This window comes from Amblyomma maculatum, chromosome 5 (genome assembly GCF_055883805.1).
Source record: "Amblyomma maculatum isolate TAMU_Amacu chromosome 5, ASM5588380v1, whole genome shotgun sequence".
Classification (NCBI taxonomy): domain Eukaryota; kingdom Metazoa; phylum Arthropoda; class Arachnida; order Ixodida; family Ixodidae; genus Amblyomma; species Amblyomma maculatum.
In genome coordinates, this window is record NC_139348.1 from 103,625,380 (window position 1) to 103,649,852 (window position 24,473).

At 44.2% G+C, this 24,473-nt stretch overlaps 1 protein-coding gene across 1 annotated transcript; it reads right to left on the reverse strand.

Annotated features, from left to right (window-relative positions):
• Positions 1–5,475: 5,475 nt before the first annotated feature.
• Positions 5,476–24,441, reverse strand: LOC146189077 (transcription factor IIIB 50 kDa subunit-like). Its single transcript, XM_084604011.1, has 5 exons — positions 24,139–24,441; positions 19,592–19,921; positions 14,419–14,520; positions 11,033–11,335; positions 5,476–6,193 (listed from the first exon to the last, which is right to left on the reverse strand). Exons 1-5 carry the CDS (start codon positions 24,199–24,201, stop codon positions 5,834–5,836), a joined length of 1,158 nt encoding a protein of 385 aa, XP_084460137.1. The 5' UTR covers positions 24,202–24,441; the 3' UTR covers positions 5,476–5,833.
• Positions 24,442–24,473: the final 32 nt, after the last annotated feature.

A 24,473-nucleotide genomic window follows, 5' to 3' on the forward strand; every position in this document is an offset into this window, starting at 1 on the left:
TTTACACCTGGAGGTGTGGATTTAAAACCTGTTGCGAGCAAGTGCAAAGAATACATCTTTTATTCGTCGCACAGGTCACCACTTACAAATGCAACAAACACAAAAAAATAGACGTGCTGAGGTCGGTTGGCTTGATGTGATAAACAGCGTAAAGATAATGTGCTTCTAGGATGATACTTTTCCGTTTACGCATTGATTTAATGATGCGCAGTGGTATTGGGGGGGCTGCACTCTCCACTCACCTGGGAGTGTTGCTACCTCAGCCAATGCCGATTTTAGTATGAAAGCATTATTTTAAGTCATCTCACTTGCTCACCTTCCCCCCGCATGCTGCATGGGTACTGCGGCTGCATTCTGTCCCGCGGTGTCTTTTTAAACGCTATTCAACACTGGAGATGTCTTTTGTTGTTTTTTTTCGGACGGCAGTCAAAGGTTTAAGATGCGTGAATGAGGCCAGAATGCAGTCTTCCAAGACACTTGAATCCAGAGCTAGACATGCTGTCACAAAGGCATGCTGGCACATTCATACAGCATGGTTGGAGTGGGGCTTTACGTTACTTCTCGCATCATGATGCTCCTCAAGAGTGTTCCTCTACCACACTGGGTGATGGTGATAAGACAGCGATATCGCTTACACCTAACAAACTGCACCAAAATAGTGCTTTGGCACATTGTACTGATTTCAACCACATTAAACCTGTGCAACTTTTTTCCTTTTCCCTCGGGGGGGAGTTCTTGTGCTGAATTGGCTAAGCAGCCATGCAGACACCGTTTTTGTGGCATATATTTTTGCACAATATATGAATAAGTGCTCCTAATAGGGGCCTATAATGTCGGAACTGTGGGGTTAGGAGACTCGTCCAATATTGCCTGGTGGGAGCAGAAGGAGCTTATTGGTGCAAATGGAGAATCGTCTTGAAGTTGCACAGCAGGAACAAATAGCTGTAACCAATTATTCTACTACTTGCACTACACTGCATGATACATAAATTCTACTTGTTCCAGATTTCGTGAGCAAAAAAAAAAAGGGTTTTAGGCATGGCTTGAACCTAGTGATAGAGTGAAAGCTACAGATGTTGAATTGCAGCGATAGCCTCTAACACCGCCTTTTGAATCCATTTCTTAAGTTGTGTTTTGTGGAAAGGAAGGCACCTTATACTTTTGGGTCGACACCTGACCAGATCAAGGTAATGTTTTCATATTTTTTCTAGTAAATTGTAAATTGGTATACGAAAGGAAAGGCGCAGTTTGTCAGACATGAGGGGAGGGAGGAATGTAGGAGTGGAAAAGGTGAAAAGGGTGCAGAGTGGAGGGCTCCGGAGTAATTTGGACCACCTGGGAATTTTTATCTGTTGTAAGCCGTCATGCACCGCTTCTTTCTCTCCCTTTTCTCTAGTTTCCTGTTCGCACGAGGCAGCGGAGGTGGCTTAGCTACAGAGCCAATTGCAGGCCCGTGCATTTTCTTTTCCTTCTTCAACAGCCACAACAGCAACAGGTGAACTCGGCTCATGGGGGAAGGGGAGGAGGGTGGCTGATCCTGGCCCTGATAGGGCTGAGACAGGTAGGTCACCGCCGCTTGTGGCGGGGGCTAGCCTGCCACCGATTTTTTATCTGTTGTATAAGCCCTCATTGCACCCGCCACCGCTTCGGTGGTGGACGACGGCTGCTGCGGCGCGCCTTTCTCTCCCTCTTCTTTTTCTTTCTTCTCTATTTCCGCTTCTGTCTGCACGAGGCAGCGGAGGTGGCTCAGCTACAGAGCCAGTAGCAGGCCCGTGCATTTTCTTTTCGTTCTTCCTACAGCCACAACAACACTGACATCCCACAGCACACACCTCTTCCTTTTGCCTCCATGGAAACCCAGTTGCCAAGTCTGTCTGTAGGTTTTGGGGAAAGGAAGGCACAGTATACTTTTGTGTGGACACCCGTTAATTAGGTCAAGGTCACTTGGTGAAATTTACCAGGCAGTGGCTAGGTGGCTCTACCTAATGTGCAGTGAATTTTTCACTTTAATTGTAAACCAATTTATAAGAAAGGAAAGGTGCAGTGTCAAAATCAAGGTCAACCAGGCTTGCATGACTACTGCTTTACCTGGTGTAGTGAAGCTTTCGCTCAAACCCTGTGCTTAGTGTGATGCTCTTAGGGTAACAATTGGTTCACAGGAAAGGAAAGGTGCAATATCTATCACAGTTCTGTGAACACCTGAACCCTGCTGTAAGGGAAGGGAGGAAAGTGGAGGGTAGTGGAGGGCTCCGGTGTAATTTAAAATGTCATTTATGGGAGCGTGTGCATATGATGTGCTCTGCAGCTAGAGCAGACAAAAAGCAGTGCTGAACAATTGGACATTACGGCACGGGATACAAGAAAGCTACAGTCCAGTGTACCCTAGGTGATTACTTTGATGCTTCTCAAGACTATGTAGTGGCCCAGTAGCTTTGGCATTCGGTTGCTCATTCCAAAAGTCAGGTTTGATATTGGCTGGCTGCACATCTGTATCTTGATGGAGGCCAAATGCAGAACATGCATGTGTGCTGTGCTGTGGCAATGAACGTAAAGGAATGCCAGGTGGTATAAATTGATTTCGAGCCAGCCACTGTGGCACCTTTTCAGTAGCTCATAAGTCACTTTGGGATGTTGAACTCAGCAATTTACCTTTATCGCCCCGCAGCGGTGGTTCAGTGGTTGTCACTCGACTGCTGTGCCCACAATCGATGGGGAGCAAATCCTGGCTGTAGCAGCCACAATTTTCAATGAAGGCCAAAAGTAAGGCGCACGCGTGGTGTGCAATTAAGTACACTTTGAAAAAGAACCCCAGGTGGTGATGGTGGAGTTTCTGAAAAGTAACTAAACAAGCACACAAAAGCAATCACTGTTTTATTTTCCTCCTTAATTTTATGTTTATAACAAGATTACTAGACTATGATGAACCAGTGCAGCTTGCTTGATACTTTGGTAAGATACAGTATAACCCCACTATAGTAAACTCTGATATAGTAAAGTGAAACTGAAGTCCCAGTTCATCTTCCATAGACTACTGTACATTACTCCCCCCCCCCCCCCCCCTCCTTTTTATAGTAAAGACATATTTGATAAAAATCGGCTATAGTAAAGTGCGTCTGGCCGCGGTGATGCCTCCCCATGAAATGACATTGCCGCACGCATGCTACCTAAAATCGCGAAGCAATAAGTTTTTAAATGGCTTTACCACTAGGCTTCGTAGAACTTGGGAGAAGCCAACTTTACGTAAGCCTTAAAGCCGTGAGGTAAAGCATGCAGCGCATAGGAAAAAAACAAAAGTAAAGCTGTCTACAAGCATGAAAAGAAGGCAGTGCGATTCGTTCAGAAAGTAAAGGAGAGTAAAAGTACAGTGAGAAGTAGAGAAGAGAAGAAACGATTGAACATTCACTGCACTGTGCAGAACGAGGCAGCAGTGGCAAGAACTGGAGGCTCGGCATGTGCAGTTTTGCAGCACTTGACTACCGCGCGCATTTCTCATCTTTGCCTTCTTGCTGACAGAAACAGTAGAAGATGACGCAGTGTTCATGCAACGCTTTGGTTTTCACATGAAATCAAACTCAGTTGTATTCATAGCTACGTTGCCCTCATGCTTAAGAAGTACTTTCACAAGATGTAAACAAAAAAATCTCATAACTGAAAAAAATAGGACAAAGAAACAATAAGAAAGAGCTGGAAGGTAGTAAGTCGCCATTTAGTTACCAAAAGGCAACTTCAGGTGATCACCAACCACTGGTGATTTTTTCTGGTCCCAGTGATTTTACTATAAAGGGCTCCTACTGTTCTCATTAGAAATCAGCTCTATTTCAAAGCTGTCACTAATATTCTCGTTCCCTCACATTAAGAGATCAGCAGCTTCAGTGAACATTCTCTCGGCGCATGCACTGCAGGGAAAAGCAGCATTGTAATATGCGAACTCTTTATGCACTAGCTCATAGCTGCGCAGTGCTTCGACACCAGTGCTTGGCTTGTTTTAATGCTGCAGACTGTAGCCAATGTGCTCTGACCATTTGAAGAGGCTCGCAGTTTTCTTGAAATAGTTGTGTTGGGCATGATACTTTTTCACGCCAATTTCTGCTTTGCAAGCCGTACACCAAGACGGCAATGCAGTAGAGTTTTGACTGTCAAGATGAACTATCGCGTAACGGGATATCTTGAGAAGTACAAGTAATGCCAATAACAGCCATGGGACACAAAGCTGGCTCACAGTGACTGGATTTGAACGCACGGACTCCTTAAGCTGTGCACGGAGAAAGGCTGAGCACAGGCACTGCCGCGGCTTGTAACAATTTGAGCAAGCCAGTGGATACTAGAGTCAATGGAGTGCTGGAGCAGTGATACAACAGTTGTGGTTACTGCAACGCATTCAAGATGTGCTTCATTTGATACCAGTGCCGCAGGTGTCCACCGGTTTCTTGATGGGCACAAGGTTACTACCCCATTTATGCTCAACAATGCAGCATGCAATGCTTGGCAGCAGTGTATTTGCTCAACCCACAGTCAGTGCCAAAAACCTAATAAAGCTGTCTTCATAGAACGGAGGCATGACCGTTAGTACCCCGTGCCTAGTTTGTTTCAAAAAAGTATTCTCAAATCGCTACCATTAAAATTCATTTGAAATATCTACGGGTAAGAATGGTTAATGGTAATAATCGAAGAATGCTTTTTAAAACTAAAAATGGGGTACCCATGCATAGTTCCTGTATAACATGATACAACTGTATAACTGCTAATCTCAAGGACGCTGCATTGATCCTGGCTGCAGCGGCAGTGTTTCTACGGAGGTGGAATGCAAGCCTCAACATATACTGCACACTGTCAGTGCATGCTGTTGAAAACCCAGATGGTCAATATTTCCAGAGCCTTCAATTACGGTACCCCTCGTAGCTGATGTCTATTTGAGGCGTTACACCCCATAAATCAAACCAACCTATGGTACTAATGACGAGAAATCTAGATGCACCCCAGAAGCAGATTACAATTTTTGCTCCTTGGAACTTGATATTGAAGGGAAAGTTGAATTTGTTCGTAGACATGTTCTTGTTTGGTGGACAGCCCTTTCCATGCGCCTAATATTTTGGTTACATTGTTAAGCAGTTAAAGGTAGTCAGTGTCAACTTAACCCAGCTAGTTTTACAAACCAGAAAAAAAAAAAAAGTGCAAGGATGGCAAGGACAAAAAGACGCCTTAGAAGATGGCCCAAGCATGACTGTGCACACTGGTTCTTTGCAGCCAGTCTTGCTAGCAATATTTGTGTTGTGAAGTTGGGGATGTCAAAGCTGTACTATCGTTTATAACTTACTCCAGGGAAAAAAAATGCTACTGATTACCAGTAGTCATTACAGGAAAAATAACTGCTTAAACCAGGAATGTCTATGTTCATTACATACAGCTCTGATCCAAGGGCATCGTTAGACTGCACATTAAAAGGACCCAAAGAGATGGAAATTATTCAACAGACCTCCAACACAACATTACGATTTTATTTCATGAACCAAAACAATTCATTCAGAGGAACGTCCTTTTTCGCATTCCATGCTTAGAGTGGAGTTCTTAATGCAAAATTTGTGTTTGTGACCTCGCATTCCTACCAGTGAAATTTGGGCAATTTGGTGTCCTTTCTGTCTTGAACAAAGCACCTGGTAGGAAGATCACTATGCACTCTAGTCCATGGATGATTGTGATTTACATTCTGTATCACAAGCACACACTCACAGTTCCATCACAACACATACTTGCCAACAGTAGCTACAAATGCAAACATAATGCTTATCACGATACAACAGCTGCACAGTAGTGATCACTCCTTCCTTGTTTTCTTTCATTTGTGGCTTTCCAGAAACTTTTCCACAGCTCTCACTTCTCGCTCAGTTCGAATGTAGTTGTTGATTTCAGAGTCTGAAATGTCGGCATCACCGTCCTCACTGTCCTTGGATGGAGAGTCTGTGTCCTGTTGGAGCGGAATGCTGGGCCCTTTCCTGCCCTTGCGGAACGTTCTGAAGATGGCAACAGAGACATCTGTGGCCGTCTGCTGGTCGCTGCTATCGTCTGCTTCTTTGGTGCCATCGATAGCCAGTGATGCCGCGTAACGGATCACGTCCGGAACATACACGGACGCATTCTTTTTGCTCAACTTCTTGCCTTTCAGCCATGGTATTTGAGCAGCCAGCTGTATGAGCACCTGCAAAAGTAATTTACAGCATTAAAACTGTGAGAGGCTGCACAGAGTAGCACGTCTTCCCACGAAAACCAGTATTGTAGTGCAGTACACCAAAACAAATGTTTGAGAGTGGTCTCAGAACAGCCATGGGCGGCGTTTATGCCTAGGATTTTCATTAACGCAACACAAGAAAATCCACTAACTGTTACTGCCTGGCTGGTTGGAGCTTTAAGGGCAAAAACAATAAGGGTGCGTGCTTTTGTAATATTCCCCTTGCAGAATTAAGAACAATATGAGGCAGTCTGGTTCAGTACTGCTTCGCTGGATTAAATTAAACATGAATAAAAGGTTGCAAAGATGAAAAATATAGGAAATTTGGAAGGAAAAGTGAGACCAAACCTGCAGAAAAAATTTTAAAGTATGCTGGAGAAGGCTCAAGTGAAGTGAGCAGAAGGAAAGATGGGAATGCTGAAAACCAGATGGAATAAAAAAGTAGAAAAAAAAAATTCAGCAGAGGCACTTAGGACCGCCTATGCGGATGATGCCGAAAGCCGGCTCGCGGAATGCTCTGCCGCGATGACCGCTCCTTACACTTCCTCCCACGACACGCGCCACCACGTGATGCTCTTCGTATTCCTTCTGCCGCTTTGACTGCGTCTTCTCCACTCATCCTCCTCCGTGGACGGCTCCCACTGCACGCTGGTGAGGTGAGGTTGTTTTATGACATACGTTGGAGGTGCATATGCTGTCGGTTCGAACTCCTATCACAAGCCAGCCTACAACTCCAACCTGACTAGCACCTGACTTGATTTGACTAGGACACGCATGTTAAATGGGTAGCGAAATATGGGTGTACATTGGTGATGACACATGCCGACACCATCTTTATGATGGGTGCCGGCATTTGTTGCCAAACCTAACAATAGCACCAGATGCATTTTCGCGTAACGGGGCTGGTGAGGCTTGTGCCTTAAGAACGCAGAAGGTGACAATGAAGTACTTGTACTGCCCAAGCGGTGCTGAAATCATTCTAATAGAAAATTAAAAATTGCTCCCGTCAGCTGCTTCGGCTGCTACAAACACAAGACCACATCCTGAACCACTGCAGGTAAGCATTTTTTTTTTTAATTGGTTCTCAGGAAGGGAAAGGCACAGTATCTGTTACACTTGCTCTGTGGACACCTGAACCGCGCCATGAGGGAAGGGAGGAAGGTGGGAGTGAAAGTGGAAAGAGAGAAAGGGGAGCCGTAGTGGAGGGCTACGGAGTAATTTCGACCACCTGGGGATCTATAACGTGCACTGACATCGCACAGCACACGGACGCCACTTCGTTTCGCCTCCATCGAAACGCAGCCGCCGTGGTCGGGTTCGAACCCGGGAACTCTGGCACAGTAGTCCAGCGTCTTACCACTGCACCACCCCGGCGGGGCTGCTGATAACAATCCTTACCTAGCTACTTTCAAACTAGCCCAGCGAGCTGACGGACACCACAAGTAGCTTCGGCGTGGTGCACAAGCTTCCTGCTTATAACCAGAGGCAGGCGGCAAAGAAAAGCACTGTGGGTGTGCCAAAAGCAGCTCGTTTCTCCTGCCGAACGGGTGTTATGGCGCCGTGATCGACATGACTAACTTTAGTGCAGGTTGTCTATAATATAGACAACTTGATTACTGACAACTTGATATAGATAAGGTTAGTCGTGTCGATCACGGTGCCATAACACCCGTTCGGCAGGAGAAACGAGCTGCTTTTGGCACACCCACAGTGCTTTTCCTTGCCGCCTAAGATTCGAAAAATTTTAAATAGGGGGGGAGGAGGGGGGGGGGCATAAGAATGTCAACATTTGTACAGAATGGACAGCAGCAGTATTTACAAGGACTATGCATAAATGCATCATAAAGAAAGCCGGGGGAAGGTCACATGCTCCCTTTGGGTGACATCCCCAGAAGCTCGATGGTCACAATGAAGATGCTTAGGCCGCTTAGAAATTTCGCCTCTGCAGCTAGTGATACAGGAAAAAACAGTTGGTAAGCGAAAATGGCGGGACAAAAAGTATACATGTTGGTTTGAGAGAACCTAGGAGGACTGGAAAGCATGCAATTCATGCAGCTAGGAGATCAGCGTACGGAGTGTAGAATGAAATTACAATGTAGGTATGGCTTGACTTCCAAACGACGACGACTAGGGCCCTAAGAGTAGTTTTTAATGCACAATTCGTAGTCCACGCTGTCCATAATGCCCGCATGCGGGTGGCATGTGACTGCGTAACCGTGTGAATCTGACATGCCTGCTTGCTGGTTATGGCATATGGCTGCTCAGAACGAGGACGCGGTTATCGCGCAGCATATTTTTCATCACACGGAACAGAAAAAGCTGCGCTGCTCTGTTTATATTACGCAGAGGATCATTAGGGAATTGCAGGAAAGTCATTAAAAAAAAATGTGTAACGCGAAATAGACTTTTCTCACGAGCCTGGCAACCACTTGCAGGCTTGAGGCATGTGAAAGAAAAGAAAAAATGCTTCCATTCTCTGTATTGATTTCAACCACCTACCAGTAAAAAGTGTATAACTGAACTTTTACTAATGCGCTGTTTTCTTGCAGCCGAACAATGGCTAGAATGTAACGAATGATTTGAGGTCCCGTAAGACATACGAAACCATAGTATGGTTGCTCCTTTCTTTGTCGTACGAATGCTGACACATGCCCGCTCATTCGGAATCACACACAGGCTAAAAATTAAAAATTGTAGTTTTTGCTTGACTTCCATGACCTCACATCGTCTGTTACATCACAGCTATCATTAGACTGTTGAAGCCAAAATCAAAACAGCACGGGAAAAAATTCGACTGTACAACCCCTTCATAGTAAAGTCATTAGAACTAGCAAAAACCTTTACTATATCAACGTTATCACTATATCAGTTGTTGGTGATGGAATGGCCCTAAAGATGATGTCTGGTAATTAAATGGCTACTTAATAAACATATCTTGTTACTTTATATAAAAAAAAACATCCAAAATACCTTCCATCTCTCTTATTGTCTCTGAGCAATTTTCTTTTTTTTTTTTTTCAGTTATTAGATTTTTCTGCTTTGTGCAGACACAAAACTAACGCATTCGGTATCGCGCAGTGCAAGAGCCTGTCACTGTAATTTCTGTGAAAACCATGTACTGCGAATGAAGGCAAAAACAGGCTAGTTCGACTCCAAAATAGAAACGACTGCCGTCAGTCGTCAGAAGCCGCTTCTTGCTTTCCTCCAGCGTTTTAGTGCAATGTATGCTACGTTGTCTATGCTTGGGCACCGGGAGCATAGCTAGAAAGCGTTCCTCGAGAGAAATAAATAAATAAAAAATGTCTTGTCCGCGAAGGATCCGAATTGTGAAAAGGACTCTCGGCCTTATTGCGAATTGCTGCTCGCGGACTGAAGCGAAGCAGCGGAAATCACTGACGTAGGGCCACGTCACAGCGAGTCGTGAGAGCGATTCGCGATTTGGTCCGCCGTGTGAATCCACCTTAACCGGCGTCATGCCGTCACATTGTGGCTCTGTTCACGGCTGGTTTTGCGGCTATTAAGAATTAAAAACATTACATAATGCAACCTAAAAGGGAACACATCCCAGGCAAAAATTTAGTAGCTTAATTTAACGTTGCAATTTAAAAAAAATAAATAAAAAAAAGTTGCTTTACAAGATTCGAACAGATGTATTCGCTCAGTGGTCAGGTAAATAGTGTCAATCCATTGTGCCACTGAAGCAACGAGTGTGGCAGGCTTTAAATGTGCTCTTATTCATTTTTACAATATTTCCGCTATCCGTCGCCAGGTGATGCTGCTCAGAAGATCTACGATTAGCACTAGGTGCCCACGGCAAAACTACAAATGAGGCGGTAGATATGGGCTGGGCATCTTTCGAAGTACGAGAAGCTCAGAGTAAAATATTATATGAGGAACGCCTGAGGAAATTGGACAGTAACAGATGGGCAGCTAAAGTATTTAAATACCTGTACTTAAAAAGCGTTGACTCACAATGGAGGAAAAGAACTAGGAAACTAACTAGTAAGTATGCTAGTCACAAGGACGGAGAAACAAAGAGCATTAAGCAACAGGTGAAAAACACAGAAGGTAAAAATTGGATAAATTCGATGGAAAAGAAACAGAGCGTGGAATTATACCGAAAGTGGAAAATGCAGATCAGGAAGGAAGATTTCTTTGATAACTCAAGAGGCAGTGCCCTACTTTTTGAAGCTAGATCAGGGTGCCTTAGAACACGCAGCTACAAAAAGAAATTTAACAATGGAGGTGACGCATGTGCCATATGTGGTAACTCCAGTGAAACAATTGACCATATTATACTCGAATGTAATGGTATCCATCTGGAAGTTGATGCAGGCGCAATCACTGTTCCTGAAGCTCTGGGGTTTAGGGATAACAGTAGCCGGGTGAATAAACCGGCGGTGGAAACTAGCAAAAAACGACTGAAGGATTGGTGGCTTAAAAGCAGAGAAGTGACATAATGTTAGTAATGTAGGAACAAAAATTTAATAAATAGAATGATGGTTTAGTTAACCATTCTAAATCAATAATTAAGATATAGGGAGAAAAATGAGCATGATAGCTACTGCTACCACCCCGTTTCAAAGGGGACGCTCCTATATTCCATCCATCCATCCCATTCCATGGTTGAGAGAACAGAATCACGCCACTGGCAGACGTCGCATGGCACGTTTTACAGTTCACAGCTGTTGACACGTGACTGGGTTCAATCTCAATCCCCACTACCTTAAGGGAGGGGGGCCATATCCACAGAGTCCATTACAGTGGATTGGATACCCGCAGACACTTGAATTTTCCACTGCAACTTACCTTATTGAGTTCGCAAACGGTGCGGCAGTCTGGCTTCGTATTAGGCAGGCTGTGGCGCTGACAGAAGGCTGGATAGCTGGTGCGTACGCGTGTGGAGATGTCCAGTGACTTCCATGCGGTGAAGATCAGGGCAGGTGCGACGCAATGGGGGGACCGGCCTTCCAGGAACCAGCACAGGCGCAGCGGTTTCAGCAGCGCAGTGGCGCGCGATATCACCTCCTTGCGCTCTTTGGCCTCAAGCGACTGTGCGACCTCAGGCAACAGCTCCTCCACCCTGGCATGGCCAACTTCCACACCTGTAATCTGTGCCGAACACATCAAGATGGATGAAGGATTTCTTTCACTGCACTTTTTTTTTAATTCATAAATACGCTGCCAATTCTTGTCGCCAAGAAAGGTGACAGTTGGTGTACAAATTTATTTTTACTGACACAAATTATGGCTTTGTCGAAAAAACTGAACCAAATAATGCCTTTTGCCACAAGGGCACAGTTAATGCCATTGATTGCTTAACGCCTCAGATTTTATTCACAGTTGTGCGAGCAGCAACATTTTTGGCATGAAATGAATTCTAATATTAAACCCAGAGTGCCAAATGAGTCAAATATATTTCAAATACTGCCAAGCTAAACTACAGATGAAATAGTTTACGAAACACGGCCAAAAAAGGAAGCGAATTCATAAAGGTGTGCGATTATCAATTCCTCGATGCAAAGCAAGTTTGAACAATAAGCTACAGCAAAAACATTTTCCGCTTATCATTACCATAGCTTAGTACAATGCAACATCAGCCAGGCAGGAATCATGTAGTAATAGTGCTACTGCTAGCAATAAACTTTTTTTTATTTTTTCATAGTCTAATGCATTGTTTACAATTCTTTTGGACAAGTACTGCTATCAGTAAAAACAAGCCTAATTTTAGTTTGATTTGAAGTTCACATGAAAAAAGAAGTTTACTGAATGCATAGATGATTTCCGATTCCATTATGTTAATAAATCATCTATTAAGTTATAGAATAATAAGTTATCAGTTAAGTTACAGGGTCGACGCTATGGGGAAAGAGCGAGCTAACTCACGTGATGAATGCTGGAAGATACTGTCATTTGGGAACGTTTCCATGTTTTGCCGCTAGTTTATATGAGAAATTCATACTTTCTGAACATGCAGTCGTGCTCCGTTAATATGACCCCCGTTAATATGGACGACCCGAATTATGGACACTTTTTCTGGGGACGAAACCTTTTCAATGTATTTATGCCTCGTTAATATGGAAACTCGCTGTCTGGACAATGGACAATGGACAGGGGAAGAATGCACGCGCCCTACTTGGGCCCATGTATTTTTGTCTCGTTAATATGGACAGTGCTTGAAAAAAAGCAGAGGAGTCCGAACGCAAATTAAAGAAGGGCGCGCAGCTCGCGAACCTACGCGACAGCCGATACGGCGGGGTGCCTGAACGAGTCCTGTGAGGTTGGAAAGAACCAAAGCGAGCGTGTCGCCATTTTAGGGGGGGGCAAGAGCGGAGAGGAACGTACGCAGCAAACCGAGGGTCAGCGTAAGAAAGACCCCGAAAGGGGGGAACCAGGAGATTTCTGGGTGCAGCGGAAGTGCACACCGCAGTCGGGAAAAAGCAACACGTGGTCGCAATAAATTCTGCTGAACGTGAACAGAGAGGCCGGTAAAAGCGTAATAAAGAAATGACGAAATGACAGGAAGAAAGACAAGTGCCTACAGTGGCGGTGGGAACTGAAGTTTTCTTTCCCAAAGCACAATGTGTTCCATGAAGCCGTTAACGCTTTTCGGTGAGAGTTAAGACACACTTACAAATTAGAGCGACAAAAGAAAGGCGATGTACGAACACGCAACCGGGACCGGGCGTCCCGTCCTGGACGCGCTTCCCTCTCATGCTCCTGGTTTTCGTCCCTGTTGCCTAGAGCACTGTACTGTTGCGCTGCCGAACTGCCAAACTTTGCACACTAGGCGGTCCATATGTCGGCTTCGCTTTGAGTCAACGATGCGGCCTTGACAAGGTCTGAGCTCTTCGTAGTCGGCTAGCCGTCGTTCTAAACTGTACTTCAGCTTGCAGTCTTTGTTTTATAGGAACACATAAAAACGGCGCCAAGAAGATGGGATGTTCGATAGCCCTCTGCATAGCAGCTTGCCAACTTGACTCCCTTGCTTCCTTACAGAAACAGTACAAGGCAAAAAAAGAAAGAATCAGAAGAACGGAAAGGCAGAAAGGGTAACTAGGCAAAAACGTGCAAAGCATCAGGAGCCTGTAACCCTCAACTTTAGTCTGGCTTTTGGCATGGCGGGAGTTAAACGAAAAAGAACCGAGCTGAGCGTAGGTGCGAAGAAATCTGTGAATACAAGCGGCAAAAGCCATCTCAGTCAATCCAAGCCATGAGGGACTAGTATCGACAGCTAAGCTGTTTCCTCGCCTCAGGAGAATCTCAAGCAGCTACTCAGCGGCTACTTTGCTCAGTGAAAAGGCCATTTTGGAAGTGGCGGTGAGTAGAGAATCAGACGCTGATTCATCGGCCAGTGAGGAGTTCGTGCTCGAAAGTTCGACCAACACAAAGCCCACCATCACGGGTGTCATGGTAAGCGAGTCGCTTCAGACTGCACAACAATTTTTCGAAGACAACAATGACTAGGATAATGCACTCAAAATTGCCGGTGTTCTGTGAAATTTTGAGTCCAGTGCACACCGTTATGTACAAAAGCAGTCGTTAATTACAATTCTTTTTTCTCAATAAAATCCTTTTTGTTTTTATTCATGACTCATTATTACGGATGACTCGCTTTATGGACAGTTTCGGTCGGAAACCAAAGAGTCCATATTAACGAGGCACGACTGTATAGGACGTTCAAGTGATTCAAAGAGTGGAAGTTCAGTGCGAATCCAACTAAATAGCAAGTACTATTTGAAAACTATTTGAAAACTTGCACACCCTTCGTCTACAATATTATCTTCACACTGCTCCTGATGCAATAACACTACCAGCAAGGATGCCCAACCGCCAAATAAACCACGAACAGCCTAGTGCCATATCACCTCCATTCTGAGCTACAAAAAGGGAGATGAAGTGTCCACAAGTGTAGAAGGTTTGGTTTGATCTATGGAGTTTAAAGTCCCAAAGCGACTCCAGCTATGGGAGACACCATTGTGAAGGACTCCGGAAATTTTGACGATCTAGACTTCTGGTGCAGTGGCATCGCACTGCCCACGGCAGTTGGCTTTTCGCCTCCATAGAAAAGTGCCCGCAGTGGCCGGGATAAGTGTATAAGAAGTGCTACATTCTTGTCGCTTTGGAGATAGATTACTAAGGCTGACTTTTCACTATAGCAGATTTTAACTATAAAAAGAGAAGGTGCAACCCACCTCCCTGACCATGCGAAGTGCTTGGCATAGGTGAGTGCTCGAACATTGAGCGCTGCTGGTCAAGGTGTGCAGCAGTACGGACTGGTTGCTGTCCCGCAGTACCTGCATCGGACGAGGTGCACTTGTAAAGGTGCCGAAGCTTTCAACCTTGGCCACCAGCTGCTCTGGGTAAGTTTATCCGAGAGCAACCATCATGGGAACCAGAGTGCTTGGCATCATGGGATTGACACAACAGTGACAAAGGCTGGCAGGTGTCACTAGTACAAATAATACTGAGAATATTAATGCACTTTATGAAAGGCATCATCACCCCAGTGTAATGAATTAACAAAAGTGAATACGTAGCATGTTGCAAGTTAGATGAAAATCACTGAATTCCACACATCAGTATGTGCGATACTATAGTGGCACATTCCAATCGGCTTCGATGCCGTGAAGAAGTCAGGTTTACAGTCAGGAAATCTAAATCTATGATTGGAACAAAAGATGGGATCTTAGTTGAGTGGGCTGGGTAATGCACTGTGAGGCAAGTTTTCCCCGAACAATGATGGAAACCCAGGGTTCGACTTCACGTCACCCACTGAATCTTGAGTTTCGGCTTTCGGAGCAGAAAAAAAAAAAAAAAAAAAGAAAAGAAAGAAAAAAAATGTGTTGTGGATCGACGAGCAGGAAATTCCACTAGTTACTAATGATAAACAGCAGTTACTTCGATAACATAAGCCAGCTGCCGTGGATGTTCATAATTATAAGCCACATTTGAGAAGTGCAACTTAAACAGGCTATCTATTCTTTACCAGATAAAATATACCAGAAAAGGAGAGGCAGACGATTAAAATGATCCCTGCGGCACTCCATCAGTGGCCTCAAAGATGCACATAAGCAGTGATAGTTTCTGGCATCAACAGTTTAGATGCACATGATAATATAGCTTCCACCATAGTGTGAACAAAAGTCTCCCTCGATACATCAGATCACATGTTGTAACCTTTTAGTACTAACAACGAAGTTGCAGCTAAGATACTACCATCCATGGTAGGTGTACAAAGGATACACAGAAACATTGTGCAGCAAGTCTGTGAGCAAAGCACAGCAGTTTTCAGTTCTGGAATTCCACTGACCCATTGGCGTAGGCATGGTGTATAACTAAGCAACGACCAGATTCTGCAGGACGATCTGGATTTGAGCTAGTTGCTTCATGTCAAAGGTGAAACCACAGCCTAATTGAAAAAACATACACACAAGGAAGAGAACAGGACACAAGCCTGATTCTGCAGCAGGTTGATTCTGTAACCAGATTCTGCAGCAGATTGATTCTGTAGAATTAGCCACATGGCGCAAATGGCACAGCACACCCACCACTGCGTGCCTAACAGGCAAGACAGATAAGGCTTCTAAATTGTGAGGCCCTCTAGCCAGGTCATCGAAACAAAATATTAAAAATATATAATTGTGCAAGCATCTCCTATGAGTATCTGACAAGTGCTCTAAAGAAACGGTGGGCAGAAACGGTGACCAGAAATATTTTACCAAGATGTGGTGCACTTGGTGGGATACAACAGCACTGGCAGGGTTTCACCACAAGGTGGAACTTGTTTATTTTGTGCAATTTCCAACGGCAAATTAAGATTGCAAATCCTTCCTCATTTCTTCAATGTACTTCTTTAGTGTTTTATTTGCACTCAGGCAAGATCTTTTCCATTTCCACCATAATCTCATGACACTGTTTTTTTGCCAGTTGTCCGTCCCCTTTAGTGGAATAGAGACAACAAAGACTTTAATGCATTTTTTTTCTATGGAATAGTGTGCAAAACCATTCACATGAATCAGCAAACAGAATTCACTTACATCGGTTAAAGAGTTCATAACAGAATGTTCTTCCTCATGCAGTTTAGGTTTGAGTTTCAGCCACCTAACAATGACTGCGACATCATACATTCGTTTCGATCACGTGAGTGATGAAAAAAACTGAGAAAAAATAATTGCTTATTCTTTTTCTCTTACTCTAATTTTAAGCAGGTTTGTATAAAATTTTGTGCCAATCAATGAAAAAAAGCAGCAACTACACTCCAGTTTTTGTACACCTCACGTGACCTTAACACGTGTGTGACATTACAGTTGTCTTTCGGCGGTTGAAGCCAAGGCTGCAAGTGAGAAAAATTTCAATTATAAATTATTAATCGGTTTTTCATGCTATCCACGTGGATATTCATGTTTAGTAATGTGCAGCGCATCATTTCACAGACAGAATTCTCAGCGAAAGTTTGCTGTCTCCACTCCTTTTCACGAACGATTAGCAGTCCACAGTGCAGGATGGCACCGAGAAATCCTCGTGGCACAGAAAGGCACCAACAGCGCAGCAGATCCACTTCTGCAATGCGGAAGTGACTACACTTGACCAAGGAGACTTTTTCAAGTTTACAGCCACAATTTAGCACTGAGAACCAGCAGGTATAAGTGTCCGGAGCGAGATATCTATAAGCAATTACCAAGAGGCCAGGGCTTCTCACCATTCATGGTGAAAAATTTTGAATTCTATAATTTCAAGTAAGAAACATGGCTGACAATCATGATGCCCAACAAGGTAAAGTTTGAGAGCAACTGTTAACATATTTCGTTTTGCAATAACTTACATGCTGAGAAAAAGAATTAGAGAAAGAAGTGTGTGCGTGTATGTGCACGTGCATTTGTGCATGTGTGTGTGCAGCTTGTAGGTGTCTGCTTAAGTGCTTCTGTGCTGGGTGTCAGTATGCAGCCCAATAGTAGGTTTCCTCACATGTACCAGTCAAGTGCAAAAAGATATATGCCCTTTGGGGTTTGAGCACAGAGCCAGAAAGGGTCTAATCTGCCCTTGCCATCCTCATGTGCTCTCATTCCAAGAGTTAATGACATTACACAAAGAGCCATGAACAAACACAGCACTGTATTGCATTTCCTCAGGTAACATGCACCTGGCATCTACCAACAGGTCTGCAACCTGAGAGTGGGCCACAGCAGATGCGCGCACAGACGATTGGTGCATGCAGGTCGGTGCAGCAGAAAACCTCTGGTGCGAACAGCTGCCGATACTAGTCAGCAGTGGCTGTTACTCTCATGGCTTCGGCCGCATGCCCTTACCCTGCCTTCCACCCTCGCCATAACCTTCCTGCATTGCACTCACTCTTCAGCTCATTCACATGTGCGATGCCAGCGCACGTTAAAGAATCTCAGGTGGTCGAAATTACTCCGTAGCCCTCCACAATGGCCCCCCTTTCTCTCTTTCCATTTTCACTCCCACCTTCCCTTACTCAGGTGTCCACAGAGCAGGTGTGACAGATACTGCGCCTTTCCCTTCCTGTGAACCAATTATATTAATTATTATTATTATCATTCACATAGCACAACCCTCAGGTTGTACAGATTGTACACATTCTTTGGCCTTGGCAATAACCTCCTCCTTCGAAGGCAGCCAATGGTGCTTACCTGACAAAATGCCGCAACAACACCTGAAGGATTTCTGACGATGCCCTAGTGCACAACCTTGCACCTGTTCTGGTGACACCCACATGTGGCACACAGCTCTACTAATCTTTTGATACTTCTCAGTTGTTCGCTTTCATTCCTGGAAGGCCCAATACCACAACAAGATGTAGTCCCAAGAACAACGTTGGAAGTAACTAAAAACTTTTTTTTTTTCTTTGCCACAACTATTATCGCCAACTCCAAAGGGCAGAACTGTTGCGACTCTTCCCACAGAAGCGTGTGAATACCTTACTACACTTGACACTGCTTGATGCAGCAGTTGGGGGAATGTGCATGTCAAAACATCAGTAGAACTTCCTTCATAACCAGACGATAAAAATGGATCACATTACCAATGATCTGCCCTGCCTACTGATGTCCACAATGACGAAATTTTCAAAAGTGACGATATAGCTACCGCAACAAAATTCCGCAAGAAATTCTCCAATCCACAAGTTTTCAAGAAGAACCACAAAAAGCAAGGGACCCTAATTATAGCTGCTTCGAAGCGTAATGCGCATCTTGCAACACTGCCTTTAGAGTAAAAGTTAACAAAGTGTACCTTTGAGCCAATGCAGACCGCACTCCACATCAGACCTACCTACTAGCCCATAGAATGTCACATGGTGGTGATGACACACAAATGGACAAGTCGTGGAGAACTTCAAGAACCACCACTTCACTTGATGGAGTTAACTTGCACCCACAGAAGAGTTTCAGGGAGGTGTTGCTATTGCGCTTGCTCATGAAACTGCAGCACTTCTATTGATGTAGCACAAAGATTAAACCACCTTAGAAGCAGTCATTTGAAGATACAAAATGAGTCATGTCCCCGCCAGAAAATAATGGCATTACAGCAAAACACAATTCGTTAACCAAATAGTTAACCATGCACTGACTGCGGCACAGATGACCACTTAGCCTGAAGTGACGTTAAATTGTAAATTATGGGCTTTAATATCTGAATGCCTGAAAGTAAAACTCAGGCTATGGCGGACATCACAGTGGAGGGCTCTAGATAAAGCTGGACCAACCTTGAGGTCTTGAGCACACGGTGAAATCGCACAGCACATGCATATTCTTGTATTTTATCTCAAACGAAATGGGGCAGCAATAGTGACCTTAGGATCATCAGCAAAGCACCAAAGCCATTCAGCCACCACAGTGGTCTTCTTTTTTGCTTTTGTAGCGAAAGTTACATTGGCCGTGAACGAGGAGTTTCACTTGGCGGGAGGCACAGAGCCACTGCCTAGCAACCGCCGCAGCTGGCGGACACCATGCACTCGCCGTGCCATCTGGCAATCGAGAAGCAACCAGAAGAAGTATGCTAGTCTTTAATGCAACAAGATAGCTAGGCATATTGAGTAGCACATCTTAATTCTCCTTCTCTAGCATGAGGATGATAGTGGTGATGATGATAGGCTAGTCAGCGGTGCATTTCAGGGACAGGTTTGGATTGGTTGGATTGTATTTGACTGGAATTAACTGTACTTGACTGGACAGGATTTGATTAGACTCGATTGGTTTGGATTAGATTGTGTTACACTGGATTGGATGGGATTAGATTGGATTGGAGAGGAGTAAGTAGCCCAGCACCAGGCACACATGCTTTCGCTACATATATCCTGGCTTAGCTCAGCTAAGCCACGGCCAATCTTTTTTGCAGTACCCTCACCTGATAGCAGCAGGCCGCGGCAAAAGCGAGCTGCTGCGTCAGTGGCATTTGCCCGACGTGCTTGTTGAAGAAATTGCAGGCCTGTTCTCTCATCACCGGATCCATGCCAAACTTGGCACCCTCCTTCTTTATCCAGTCATTGCACCGGAGACGGTTGCTCGACAGGTGGCAGTGATAGTGGGTGCCTCGCTTGCTCTTGGTTCGAACCATAGACAGAGTAGCAGTCTCTGCTGAAGGCACATAGCTGAGGCCCTCCGAGTTAATGCCTTGAGACACACACAACGCAGCACTATCCACAACAACTCCACACGCAGTACACACCTGGGAAATCTGCGAAGAACAGTTAAAGAGAAAACTCATCACAGGCCTGTAACAGTACACGAAGAGAAGCACGACCAGACAAAGAAGTGATTCGCAAGAATACTTTATTGTGATTCCCAATCACTTCTCAGCCCACGTTCTTCAAAACAAGGCACATATCTTAAATAGGCATATTTATAATGTTTACTTTTCCATCACGCCTCGCCAGGGTGGTGCAGTGGTAAGACGCCCGACTACTGTGCCGGAGTTCCCGGGTTCAAACCCGACCACGACGGCTGCGTTTCGATGGAGGCGAAACGAAGTGGCGTCAGTGTGCTGTGCGATGTCAGCGCACATTAAAGATCCCCAGGTGGTCGAAATTACTCTGTAGCCCTCCACTACGGCTACCCTTTCTCTCTTTCCACTTTCACTTCCATCTTCCTTCCTTCCCTACGCCTTTCCCTTCCTGTGAACCAACTATTATTATTATTATTATTATTATTATTATTATTATTATTATTATTATTATTATTATTATTATTATTATTCCATCAAAAAGATGATGGGGGCCGTGAGTAAAAGCTGCAAAACAGCTCAACAAGAGCCCACGGTCCACTCTACAAGGCGATACCAAGGCACATGTGAATACACACAATGCAAATGTATTGTTCATGGCTGGACAAAAAAATGAAAAAGTTTAAAGCTGTTAACATTCATAGCAAACAAAGTGGCGTAGCTCGCTAAAGGTAGTGCGACGTAAACCAATTACATAATCATTAAGCTCATTAAGGACAGTAGGCAGGATGTGGGACAATTTTTCCATGCAATAATTGGCACGAGGAGTGACCACCTTCCAGTATTCAGGGTAATGCATAGTATAGGAAGTCGTTTTTATTTGAAGCTCAGCTAGGTTGTGGAAAAAGAAGCGGTTTTCTTTTAATTCACGGTTAAATGCGACACTCAGACTATAACGGTACAATTTCCAGACAGGTATTACGTCTGCTTGAAGGAACATATCATTAGTGTGAGCATTATATGGTAGACCAAAAATTTACCTAAGTATCTTTTTTTTGGAGCATGAACACCTTTTCTAAGTTTGTTGAGGTGGTAGTGCCCCACACCAAAAAGCAAGGACATAGGTGAGAGAAAAAAAGAGAATCATAGATAAATTTTTTTTACGCCAAATGGTAGTATTGTTCATCTCGAGAGCACCCTAACGACACTTGACAGTTTAGCGCAAATGGAATCGACATAGGATATCCTAGAGCATACTTTGCAAAAAAGTGAACCCAAGAATTTTAGTACTGGTTACTTTTTCAATTTTTGTGCTGCCGCACATAAGATCTGGCGCTCAGATCGACATGTTTTGATTTCAGTCTGAAAAGCATGGCTTTAGTTCTATTAGCATTCACTCCTAACTGATTCGCATGAAACCATTGCCAAAAGATTTCAAAAGCAGAGTTTGCTATGTTGGCACACACAGTCTGAGGCTGAAAAAAATATGCAGCGTATGGCATGTATTTAGCTTCAGTGCACATATTTACAATATCATTAATATATATATTGAAAAGAAAAGGTCCGAGAATGCTGCCTTGAGGAACCCATCTTTTACAGTCGGCATCATTTCACTTCAGGCTTTCAACACTCAATGCCGATAACCTCCCCAGTGCAGCACAGGTTATCAAGGAAGCCAGTAACACTAAGAAAATCAAAACCCACTATAAGCTGCTCTCAATGCACCAAGGAGATGATTTGCGTTAGCTGCTGCACCAGCAACATGATTTCTATTTTTTGTTCTGCTACCAATCAACTTAAATTTGTGTTAATAACACCAAGAGAACTCAAAGATCACTGTTCTGGAAGATAATATAAAGTAGCTGCACTCAAGAGGTCAGCGCAAAAAAGTCACTACAGTTAACTTCGGAAAACGGCCAGTAGCAGCAATATCATTTTGTGACCACCTTCTCTACTATAGCAGCCAAGTTTCTAGCAAAAGCAGATTCTTTACTGTTTGACCATGGCAGTATACTGATGTGGGCATCCCTTTAAGAGCCACAATCACCACCAGCTTCATTTGGTGGCGAGAACTTGTCCAGTGTGTGAGTACAAAGGAAGTCAAATAGCACAATTGCGAAGCACGAGGCAAAGGTTAGATAATCAGGGTGCTAAAAAGTTGCACTGAAAACAACCTTACTATTACCACTCTCATTACTGTTGCCATCATTGTCAGCAACTGAGCTTACCTGATGTAAAACCGAATGCACAGCATTTAATTGCGATTATCTCTGTACACGTGTACGAAAATGCAAAACACCAACTGAAGTTATTTGATGCTGCATTTTAGCAAAAACTCTCCATCATGGTCAGAGGTTTGAATCCGAGTCAAGACATCCGACTCAAGCCAGCAGGCACCACTATTCTGACCCTTTTTCACCAAATGTCAAAGACAGCTATAATGCTGTCTGGGAACATATCATTTCATGAAATGTTTCCACTTTCTTTGAAGAGTTTATTGCTTACTCACGTTGCTAGTCAAATGGCTACACCGGAATGCACAAATTGTAAGTGCTCGTAAAGGAAGCTGAAATTCTGCCAATATGGAGCAATATCATCTTTGTTACTCTGCCATGTGAAACTCAAGCTTGAACACACTGAAATTTGCCACAAGAGAGGCTGAAGACGTAAAAAAAACAAATTCATCAGAGTAAAACAAGAAGACAGCTACGAATGCGTGGTTTGACTGTGTTGGCATCCAAAATTTTGAGGAACAGAGCCATGATTCGTCTGAATGATGGTTTGGTTTAGTTTATGGGGTTCAACAAAGCGACTCAGGCTATGCAGAGATGTCGTAGTAAAGGACTCGGGAAATTTCAACCACTTGTGGTTCTGTAACATGCACTGACATCGCACAGCATACGGGCACCTTGCTTCTCGCCTCCATCAAAAATTGGCTGCCACTGTGCCCGGCATTCGATTCTGCATCCTTGATAACAGTAGTTTAGTGCTCTAACCACTGCGCCACCGCGGCGGGTTATCTTAATGATGGGTCAGTAGTACTAGTGATAGGTGGTACACAAGATTCCTTAATTTTGAACATAACAGGGGTAGTGGTCCTATGTAACTGATAAGTTTAAAAGCCTGTTGTTGGAGAAAAATGAGGCACTCGACCCTTCTGTTTAATATTCTCAGTAGAATTAAGGAGCTACTCTAATTGGAATTTCTCACAAATCGACAGAGCAGCCAAGGCATAGATGTTCCTAAGCAAGCTGGTCGCAACACAGGTGTGGTCAGGCATGTGCCACTGGATGTCTATGTCGTAGAAACAGTATTTATTTGAATGCTGTTCAATCAAGGCACTTGAAAAACTGAAAAATGTGTGACTGTGGGCCGCCTAAATTGGATGTCAGTAGCATGTGCCAGAAGCGCAATTGTCGCTTAATCACTACCAGTGTGGCAGTTGTACAATGTTTAACAACTTCAGTGACAGTTGCGTCAGTCATACTCAGAAAATGCTCGAGTCACAAAACTAAATCACGCCAAAAGACCTCTTCTCTTAATCTGTGCCGAAATCTGGTTTACTATCAACTCCCTGTTCTCGTTTGTGTGTGCTTGTATGCATGTATACGTGACCTGCAATCAAACATCAACTCGTCTAACAGTCCGTGCTCTTGACCATTATCTGAACTCAGCGGTCTGGTCAAGGACTGCGCATAAACACACTCACACAGACATGATAATCAAGTTAAGTAAAGCACTGGTTTTGTGACATGTGGAAGAGATAGTGCTTCCATAATGCGCTAGGTAGTGACCGATTTGTAACCGAAGATCGTCCTTAATGGCCGACTTCTCGAGATACCCATTATAATCATTTTCGGACAGCTCACAACGTTTGCATTTATCTCCACCACACAAGACGCCAGTTTCGGTCAGCTTTCCTCACGGCCGAATGAGTAAAAGGTTTAGAGAAAGCTCGAGTGATGTAGCTTTCAGAACGTGATCTTTCATGAAGACATCCTGAACCATGAAGTCGTAGACTCAAAATGGGCCCGTGAATGCAGCATTCACTTCGTAAAACGCAGTGAGTACGCCTGCACCTCTCATTCGCAGTCACTGTAGCCGGTTGTTGCCACGAGCTTGAAAGAGGCCTGTATCACAGGGGTATTACGATGCAAAACAAATGCACATTCAGCAGCAAAATAAAAGACCGCGGGCTAACAACGCACACAAATAACCAATCTGTCACATACTCCATCTCCGCTTTCGTCGATCACCGCCGACGCACCGCACGAAGGACAGGCAGCAGAGGCCATCTCGTAATGCCCAGGGGAGTTAGGATTGTTCCGTGGCGTAGAAGTGATGAAGATGACCACTAACAACCTGTCAACTTGTTTCAAAATCGGTTTTTCTGTTTTTCCAGTGAACGCTAACTAGACGCTTTTATTTTATGATAGCGCTGCCATTTCTCCCGCTGCATTGTTTCGAACCATGGAGGAATTGTTTTGTCCAAGTGAAAACTCCTCAACAAAGCGTTCACAATTTTTAACTAATAATTCTTCGTGTTAAAATTATTGGTGGTAAATTT

Coding starts and splice junctions, on each gene's coding strand:
- LOC146189077 (XM_084604011.1), bottom strand. CDS start 24,201: ATGGCCTCTGCTGCCTGTCCTTCGTGCGGTGCGTCGGCGGTGATCGAC. Junction 19,922..24,138: donor TCGACGAAAGCGGAGATGGA/GTATGTGACAGA, acceptor TGTTCTTCGCAG/ATTTCCCAGGTGTGTACTGC. Junction 14,521..19,591: donor CCGCGGCCTGCTGCTATCAG/GTGAGGGTACTG, acceptor CGTCCGATGCAG/GTACTGCGGGACAGCAACCA.